At 55.6% G+C, this 10112-nt stretch overlaps 1 protein-coding gene across 1 annotated transcript in view; it reads right to left on the reverse strand.

The window, feature by feature from the left end:
• Positions 1-9763, reverse strand: part of PADI2 (peptidyl arginine deiminase 2) — a 46995-nt gene extending 37232 nt beyond the window's left edge. The window contains exon 1 of the mRNA XM_067721986.1: positions 9566-9763. Coding sequence (XP_067578087.1) covers positions 9566-9657 — 92 coding nt within the window. The 5' untranslated portion in view covers positions 9658-9763. The remainder of the gene's footprint in view (positions 1-9565) is intronic.
• Between the last annotated feature and the right edge of the window lie 349 nt (positions 9764-10112).

Raw genomic sequence — 10112 nt, forward strand, 5'->3', positions numbered from 1 at the left:
CTCCAGGGCCGAGCACACGGCTGGCACATCACACACTCAGCAAAGAGGGTGGAGCTGAGCAGGACACAGGTGAACCTTTTAGCAGCTCCAGGCAGCAAATCCCAAAAGGAGGTGTGGGTACCCATGTGAGATGCTTTTAGGTGGCACATGGATGCACAATTTAAAAGAAGACTTACGTATTTATTAAATGTATTATCTTTTATGGCAAGTGATAAAGGTTGGGCATTTATGGTAATCATATAAGATCTCCACTTAAAGTTATAACAAAAATAAGAGTTGGTTTAAAGAAAATTTTTAAGTTAATGGTACTAGAGGTAGAATATGCTTTTGGTAAAAATTACGGGAGTCTGGGCAGTTGTAGGCTCAGATCTAGGAAACATTCCCCTAGTGCAAGTCCTGGGTTTGACCATCAACCTGCTGGTGGCCTTGGGCAAGGCGTTTCTCCTCTCTCAATTTCATCAAGTGTAAAATGAGAGAATGGGACCAGGTCAGAGGTGGCTGGAGTCTGGGGAGCACAGAGGCGGCAGGACTGGACAAAGGGGTAGGGAGGAGGTGCTGAAAAGCTGGGGATCTCTCTGCCAGACCCCCACCCTCCCTTTAAGCAGAGTCACATTATTTCATCTTGTCTCATATAATGGGTTTCTGCATACAACTCTATTTAGAAAAAATGGCTTTATAAACTCACAGGGCAGGATAATCTTTAGGGCCTCGATTCTGACAATAGTGAGATATAAGTGATGCTTCCTGCCACCCTCATTCCTCTGAGCCAGTTAGAAACTAGAGGAGGCTGCAGAGGCTCGGGGGTTAACGCCCCACCCACACTGGAGCTCTGGGGACTCACACCCTCCCACCCCGGCACCAGTCCTGCTCTGAGCTGAGCAAACAACTATTCTTCCAGCGGCCCTGGCAGAAGCAACAAAGGCATCTATTGTCCCCCGTGGCTGTCCCCCGTGGCTCCGGCTGGCTGCCTCCCTCCCTCCCCAGGAAGAACCTCTCAGAATCCCCTGCAGAAACCCAAGAGCCAGGGGCTGCCGCCACCTTGACTGTCCCTGGATGCTGCAGGGAGGGGCCTAGGAAGTTACGGAGGGAAGTAGAGCAGGGATGGTGGTGGCCATGACCTCCTGCTTATGGAAAAGAGGCTAAAGATATGTAGATGGAAGGACAGGCTAGGACCACATCTGCACTGCCCCCCATAGCCCAGTACCCAGGACGTGACCATGCTCAATATATATTCTGGGAATAAACGAATGAATGGACCCACCCTTCTTGGTTTCCCAAACTGTATTACCAGAGTGATTAAAAAAAAAAAAAGAAATCAGGTTACCTGCCTGCTTGAAAATACTCAGTGGCTCTTCAGTGTCTACCAAACAATAAATCCAAACTCTGTAGCCTGGTATTCGCCCAGCGGCATTTAGCCACCACATCTCAACTGGAGTCCCCAGCCTCACTTCCTGCAACTCCTCCCACCCTCTCAACTCCCTGCATGGTTTCATCTCACCATGCATTTTGCATATGCTGCTCCTTCTACCTGTAGTGCTTTCCCCTGACTTCTCTGCCTGGCAACTGCCCATCCCTCTCTGACGACTCAATTGATTTGTCTCCATCCATGTTTATTTCCCCTTGTGGCAGTTTATCTCCTTGAAGGTAGAGATTGGATTTTCTTTTTGTTCCAGCACCTGGCTTAGCACAGACACACGGTAAGTAAATGTTTGCTGCAGGAAGGGCTGGAAGAGGGGACTTGCTTATGTGGTCATTCATTCACTTAACATGTATTTATTGAGCACTTACTATGTGCCAGGCGTATACTAGGTCCTGGGGGGTAGAGCAAAAAAGATAATATGTTCCCGGGGCCCATGGAGCAAATGTTCCAGTGGAAGAGAAGGACTTCCGACGGATTACACAATTATGTGATTACAGCTGTGAAAATTGCTCTAAAGGAGACGTATGGGGTTCCATGAAGCCCTCGCCTGGAGGTCGAGAAAGGATTCGTGGAGGAAGTGGCACATTTGAGTTGAGGTCTAAATTTTACACTCTAAACGATAGTTAAGAATTAGTTAAATCAGTGGTTCTTAAATTCGAGTTGCATCGGCAACACCTGAAGAGCCTGTTAAAATACAGGTTGTCGGGCTACCCCCAGAGTTTCTGATTCAGCAGATGGGGTGGGTGGGGCCAGAGAAACTGCATTTCTCTCCCCCCCCCAACTTTACTGAGGAAAAACTGACAAATACAATTGTATGTATTTAAAGTGTATGACAGGATGACTTGATACACATATACAGTGGGAGCAAAGTGCGTTGCTAACAAGCTCCCAGGTGATGCTGCTGCTGCTGGTCTGGGGACCAGTGTGAGAACCGCTGAATTTGGACAAAGCGAAGAGAGGAAGAGGAGCAGGGACTTCCAGGCAGCAAGGACAGCCTGGGTGATGGCCTGAGGTGGAAGCTAGCCCAGCATGTTCAACAAACTGGAAGGAGGTAAACGTGGCTGGAGTTTGGGAGCAAAGGGGAGGGAGAGGGGTGGGGGGAGAGGACCCAGATCATGGCAAGGAGCTGGCCATTCTCCTGCGGGCACCGAGGCTTCTGAGCAGGGGAGACGTGATCATTTTTGCACTGCAGACAGATCCACCAGGGTGCAGGGTGGGCAATGGATTCAGGAGTCAACCAAAGGAACATTGAGCAAGACTGGAAAGTAGTGTCAGATGTATTGATAGAAGAGGGATGTTCACTGTGCCTGGCCCAAGAGAATTCTGGGTGTTGTGACCTAATATCTGCTCAGCCCCACAAATGCTGTGTGGCCTCTAGGGAGCCAGTCAGCCTCTCTGGTCTTCGCTCAGTCAGTGGGGAGGGTCACCAGCTTGGCCTTGCGGGGCTGGGATGCTCACTCAGCCTGGGACTCGAGGGCAGTACGTGCCTGCTGCTCGCTGGCACCTGGCTCTCCCAGCTTGTCCGCCTGCCCTGGGCCTTGTTAACACCAGCGGGGCTTACTCCACAGTGAGCCCAGCTCCTGGCAGGCTGGGTTTAACACCCTGTCCTTGGGTCTTTGCAGGAATCGGAGGGGGTCTGTGGGTGCCAACCTGGCGTGCAACCCCATGGTGAGCACCCTCCAGGAGCCGCCTGGTGTGGTGGTGGCTGGAGGCCTGGGGTGGGTAGCTGGTCTGGACAGGGATGGGTGAAGACGAAACATGACTTTTGTCTTCAGCCAGCCTTCTTCTGTGCCTGGTAAGCTCAGCAGCCTCTCTCGCTAGGCACTGGTGCCTCCAGCTGCCCAAGGTCCCTCTGCTGAGGGAAGAAACAATCTAATCTATGGTCACTCCCTCCGCAGACACCTTCAATGACTCCCTCCTGCCTGCAGAACAAAGTTTAACACCTGAGCCTGGCATTCAAAGCCCCAGTTTAAATGTATCCGCCCTCTAGTCTTACACTCCAGGCTATAGAAACTATGCCCTTTCTGCCCCCACGTGTCCCGACTTTCTTGCCAGGTACACTTGCTCCTGCATGGCCTGTCCTGGTCACACTGTGAACCCCTGTCCACCCTTCAGCTAGGTTGCCACCTCCTCCAGGGAGTCTTCCCTGATCCTATTATGATCCAGGACTCATCTCTCCCTCCCTTTGCTGGTGCTTCAAACAACACTTAACACTTGTTCAACATTTCTCTCCCATGAACGTTATAAACTTTCTGAGGCCATAGTTCATTATTATTTGTGTTGCTAATATTATAATAAACCCAACACTAACTCCTGATAACCACTTACTGAGTATTATGTACCAGGCACTGCTTCATGCCCTTGGCCCACGTGACCTCAGTCCATCCTTTCGATAACCCCACGAGGCCTGTATTAATGTCATCCCGTTTTACAGATGAGCATGTTGAAGCCCACAGAGGGCAAGCACCTGCTCTGAGTCTCAGGGACAGACTGAGATGGGCAGGGTGTGGGGTAAACTCAAGTGCTCTGAGCTCCGGGCCTGGTTGCTCTGTTCCTGGGAGAGGATCCAGAGGTTACAGTCCTCCTTAAAGGTCCTTCAGGTAGGGACACCTGGCGGGGGAGGGGGACTGTCAGGCCTGGCTCAGGAGAGGATCAAATGAGAAGCCCCCTACTTATTTTGCACGTGGGGCTCAGAGGTCCAGAGAGGGGAGACCAAAGGCTGGCTTCCTGCCCTGGGCTCCTGGGTGAGTGACCAGCATAAGCAGGCTTGGGCCAGTCAAAGCCCCAGGCATGGGGTTGGGCCCGGCTGGGCAAGACAGAGCTGTCTCCGAAAACTGGCCTCCCCCAAAGTTGAACAGGTGTGCCTGTCCAGCCGGGGGTGGGCACTGGGGTGAGCCCCTGCCACTGTGCTCAGGCCCTGTGGGTAGGGAGGCAAGGCTCTCAGGGACCCCAGCCGTGCAGGGGGCTGTGGGCTCGAACCACAGGGTGCCAGCTGCCCCTTAGGACCCTGCCGCTGCCCGGGAGCCAGCCTGATGCCCAGGCCCTGGAGCAGCTCCTGGCAGGGCTTCCTTTGTAGAGTCGAGGGCTCTGGGTGTTGTTCTAATTTATGGGGCCACCTGACCTGGCCTGAATGCCACCTCCTGTCATTCTCTCAGGAGCAAGTGCTGCTCTGGCCAAACTCGGCCACATGCCCTTGACCTTCCACCGGCCCGTCCAACGGTATCCATCCCTTGAGGCCAGGGGTGGAGAGCCCAGTGACAGGCCAACGATAGGCCAGTCCACATGCATCCCTGGCCACAGCCATCCATCCATTCAGCCAGCCAAGGGGCGCTTCAGTGACTTGAGGGCAGGAAGCTCACAGGAAGAAGGAAGACAGTGAGCAGGGAGAGGACGAGCCTAAAACACGAGCCCTAGCAGGCGGCCCGGCAGAGCAGTCACGGGCCTGGTCTCCACACTACCGCCATTTACCAGCCGTGCCATCTTGGACAAACATCCCTTACCTCAGTTTCCCCCAAAATAGTACCTAACTCATAAAGTTGTTGTGAGGTTTAAACACATGTAAATTATTAAGTACACGTCAGATGCGTGTGCAAGGGGCCCAGAAGGCTGCCTGGTACAGAATAAGTTAGCTAGTAATATTAAGTAAATAATAAGATCTGCAAAGATAAAAACAATAGTCAGGAGGTAGGGAGTGACTGGGGCTTTGGGTCGGGCACTGCGAAATGGGGTGGAGTCAAGAAAGCTGCTTGGAGGAGGCCACGTGAGCCGAGACTTGCCAGGCTCGCAGAGGTCTGGGGGACAGTGTTCCAGGCAGAGGGAACAGCACTTGCAGAGGCCCTGAGGTGGGGATGAGGGGGGTGCATTCCAGGGCCAAGAGCACCCACAAAACCAACGTGGCCGGAGTGGAATGCGCGCAGGGGAGTCAGCAGGAGATGGCGCCTGGCACCCTACGGGGAGGCGCCACGTCCTCGTTGCTTCAGACCGGACTGCTGACCCTCCCTGGCCTTTGCCTAAGGATACCTTCTAAAACACTCAGACCAACCAAGAGACAGAGAGAGGGGGTCTGAGTGAGTTGAGGGAGTGAGATGGGGATGAATTTAGATTCGGCAGGTTCTCCTCCAAGGCAGGATATGGAACTGCCCCATGCCCTGTTTTTCCAGCATTTTGCTATGCTGACGTCTAGGAATTCCTGCCCTGGTGCCATCTTTCCTATCTTCTGCCAGAGAGTGATGGGCAAGACCCTGCCGGGAGAAATGGCTGGTGAGCCTCTGCCTTAGGGTGTCTCAGAGAAAGGGGCCCAGGATCACCCCTACTTCCTACCTCATGGGCTCATCGTGAGTCAAATGTAACCAGGAGAAAGCCCTGGAGAGGCAAGAGATAGTTGATATCATCGTCTCTGCTCTGAAGCTCCTGCAGACCTCAGGGTACGGGTCCTGACCTCTCTCCACCAGGGAGAAGGGGACACCGGCCCAACTGAGAACTCTCACGCCCCAGGACAGACGCATGAACCAGGGAGGGATAGGAGGAGCTGTCTGCACAGCCTAGTCTGCGGGAGAGTCGGGCAGAGCGCGACCACCCCATTAATTTACTCCGAGGCTGCCCCTTCTCCAATCCCTCCAGGCTCGGGGGGTGTCCGGCCGAGGTGAGCGGGGAGGGTGAAACCGACACGGGGGTGCCGCTCACTCAATGTCCTCTCTCCAACTCCAAGCCAGAATCAGATGGGGACCCAGGCCAGCCCCAGTGGAGAAACGGCTGCCAGCTAAAGGGACCATCAGGGGAGATGGTGAGGGGACAAGGCGTACACGTGCCAGACCTAAGATAAGTACACTTCGGGGTGGTAGAAGGAAACAGCAAGTATCTTCAACAGTGATCGCCAAGGAAATCTCTAGAAAAAAAATCCTACTTCCTTTTTTCTGCGCATCTAGTTATAGCTTGCCATTACTCAGAATGTGGCTGGGTCAGGTCATCATCCCCAAAGGACCAGTTTTGCTGGGAGAGGGAGGGTGACCCTCAGGGCCTGCTGAGGAAGGGGCAGGCGAGGCCCCTGCTGTGTGTCTGGAGGGGAAGGAGGTCGTGTGTACATCTCAGGAAAGGCGGCCCAGAGCCCTTGGGAAAAGGGGTGGGTGTTGAGGTCTCTTCACTTGCCTCTGTGACTCAGGAGTGAGGGGTCAAGACACTACTCCCTCACTAACTAGGCCCAGGGTCCACCAGACCTTGTCCCTTGGCGTCTCCTTGGAGATTGGAGCCCCTGGGGCATCATGTGGGGTCTTGGGTCAGGACCTGTGTCTGGGTGGGGAAGGGCTCAGTGGGAAGTGGAGGGTCAGTTGGAAGTGGGTGAAGTCTCCGGGGGCAGTGGGCTCATGGCCTGGGTGGAGGGTGGGAGGGACACATGCTGAGAGGTGCACCCAGTTCAACCTGCTAGTTTTAGGGTCACACAGGCTGGAGTGGAGATTCAGAGCCTGAGTTCTGACCCACACGGAACTAGACCTGAGTCCTGTGTGACATCAGGCAAATGGCTTCACCTCTCTGAGCCTCACTTTCCTCATCTACACAATAGGATGATCCTAGCACAGCCTCCAAGGTCTGTGGAGAGGAAGAGAGGAGATAATGCATTTGGTCTGTAAGTGCTCACTAATATCTCCTGCTATTAATACTGACAGCCGCTCTTACCACTACAGCTATCAGGAGTAACAATGGCCCAGTCTCCTTAGTTTCAGAAGGGGCCTCTGTCCACTAGACCAGTGGTTCTCAACTGGAGGTGACTTGGCCCGCCAGGGACTGCTGGCATTGTCACAACTGGGGAGTTGCTACTGGCATCCAGGGGTTAGAAGCCAGGGATGCTGCTAAACATCCTACAACGCACAGGACGGCTCCTGGCGACAAAGAATGATGCAGCCCCAAATGAGCTGGTGCCGAGGTTAAGAAGCGCTGCTCTAGACCTGCGCTGTTCAGCACATACAGTGGCCACCAGCTACCTGTGGCTATCGAGTGCCTGAAATGCGGTGAGTCCGCATAGAGCTGGGCTGTAAATATAAAACACACATTGAATTTCAAACACTTAGCAAGAAAAAGAGGATGTAAACTAGCTCATTAATAATTTTTATATTGATTACATACTGAAATGCTAATATTTGGGATATATTAGGTTAAATAAAATATATATTATTATAACTAAGTTTACCTGCTTATTTTAACCTTAAAAATGTGGCTACTAGAAAATTTAAAATTACACATGTGGCTCTATTTGTGGCTTGCATTCTATTTCCGCTGGACAGCACTGGTCTAGACTGTACTGCTTCTCTTGGGGGTGGCGGAGAGTCTTAGGTGAAGTGCAGGTGGGAGGTGAGGGTCGCTGGGGCTGCGGCTGGTTTCTTGAGAAAGGACAAAGGGGATCGTCACACGTCTGCCCCCTGCCAGAGTCCACATCTCCCCTGCTCCCTGCCCCTACGCGGGCTGGGCCTCTCTCTGCCAGGACAGAGGGCGGGCAGGGGGCCTGAGCCTGAACCCCTTCTTTACTCCCCACCCCTCAGTGGAGGCACCATGCCAGCCTTTCAGGATGCACTGAAAGTGCCGCAGTGAACAAACAGGCGGGTATGGTGACAGCTGAGGCTTAGAGACCTGAGCGTCCTGGCTCCCGTCCCACTCCCTGGCAGTGCCTAGTTCGGACTCGGGGGGTGGAGAAGGGAGGGGAGCGCTCCCAGGCCACTGAGGCCTGGACCACACTCCAGTTTTGTGTTATGACCTTCAGAAACCACCCCTGAGGTTTACATGTGGACAACTGAAGCCAGGGGCCAATGAGTGGAGAGGGTCCCTGGTCTGCACGGTGACCAGGCCCTTTGCTCTCAGGGAAGACCAGTGCCTGATGAGGAAGAGGCTAGAGACAGGCCAGCAGGGCCGCCAGGGCCACTGGAGGCGACAGAGACAATGGGCTGGGGAGGATGTGTGGGAAGACACAGGGATGGGGTTTGGTGGGGGGGGCCTGAGAGAGGCAGGGCGCTCCAGATGACAGAACGATTTGGGAGCAGTAAGCCACTTTGGCACTTCCAGCTTAGCTCAAGGCACAGAGAGGCTCAGGGGACTTGCCCAAGGGTATCAGCATGAGGTCCCCACCCCTGGGTCCTGCATGCTCCCTCCTGTCAGCACTGACCCCTCCCACGCCAGCAGTGGGGAACATTTCAAATGCTTGGAACAGAGGGCTGCAGGATCCCACCCTGGACCCTCCACCCCTTCATTCACACCAGCCACACCTTCGCCAGACCTGCCCCATGCATGGTGGGGAGACGGGGCATTGCACTTGGGTAGCAGGGGATCCCTGACTTCAATTCCCCCAGCCCAGGTCCTGCTGTCTCAGAAATCCTGCACCCCACCAGGGTTCGTGGACAGGAGAACAGGGCCAGGGGGAACAGCATCCTGAACAGGAGAGCGCCTCTGACAAAGACTCCACCTCACACCCTCGGTCTGGGGGAATAAGGTCCCTCCCCGACCCCAGCGTGAAGTCAGGGGAAGGCATCTGGGGACAGGGAGCTCATGGCCAGTGCCTGGCAACAGGCAACCACCAGCAGCCCCCACAGGGCGAAGCTGGAGCCTAGGCAACCCCTAGGGCCAGATTCCGCCCTTGGGCAGCTCCCCTCTGGCTCTGCCCCAGCCCCTGGCAAATCCTGGAGGAAGCTCAGCTGATCTGGGAGTGGAGGGAGGGGCTGAGCTGAGGCGGGTGGTGAGCCAGGAGGGTCTGAGGGCGTAAGGGAGGTGCTGAGGGGAGAGCGGGGAAGGGAAAGAGGAGAGGATGCTGGGGAAGCTGAGTGGGTGCTGAGGTCGTCCTGGGAGAGGGGCGGGAGAGGTGGGAAGACTCTGGTGAAAGGTCTGGCGCCTGGAAAGGAGCAGTAAGGGTGCTGGGGCTGTGTCAGGGTGTCTGGGAGGGTCTCCGGATTCCGGGGAGGCTGACACAAAGTTTGGGGGCTGTCAGCTTTCTGGGCAAGGTTCTTAGGATTTCTGGGCGCGGGGGCGTCGGATGAGGGACGACTCGGGCTGGAGGCAGGCTGTCCGTGTCCCCGAGTCTGGCGAGGGTCTCAGGATTTCTTGGGCCCAGATTTCGGGCCGAGACCGGAGTCGGAGGGGGTCTTGGGCCGGCGCGGAGGCCCAGCTCACCTGTAGACATCGGTCCAGAGGTACGTGCCCAGCACGTACACCGCCTCCACGCGGCTCCCGTACTGCAGCCGCACCGTCCGCTCGCGCAGCATCTTCCCCGTAGTGCCTGGCCCCGTGCCAGTCCTCTCTCTTCTGGGTCTGCCTGGAGCACCTGCCGCAGGTAACCCCTCCAGCAGTCCGCGAGCGCCGCGGCTCCCCGGCTCCACCTTTATCCTGCCGCCGGTGGGCGGAGCGGCCCGTCGGCCTCCTCTCGCAGTGGGCTGTGGGCCCGTCCGTCAAGCGTGGCCACGCCCTCCACAACTCTTCCCGCGGGGCCCCACCCCCAGGTTCCCCAGCCCTGCCCCTCCCCCCAGGCCCACCCCAACCCTCCCCCCCCCCATGGTCTGGGTGATGTCAGCAGTTGCCAATTTCCTACTTTCACTGGTTGATTTGCTCATTCTTTCATTCAACATACTTTCGGTGGGCCCCCAGCTGGCCGGCGCCAGGACACAGGGCCAGCCGCCCCTCCGGGCGCCCCCCGGCCCTGCGGGGCAGATAATGCAAATGT

The sequence above is a fragment of the Pseudorca crassidens genome, chromosome 2 (genome assembly GCF_039906515.1).
Source record: "Pseudorca crassidens isolate mPseCra1 chromosome 2, mPseCra1.hap1, whole genome shotgun sequence".
Taxonomy (NCBI): Eukaryota; Metazoa; Chordata; class Mammalia; order Artiodactyla; family Delphinidae; genus Pseudorca; species Pseudorca crassidens.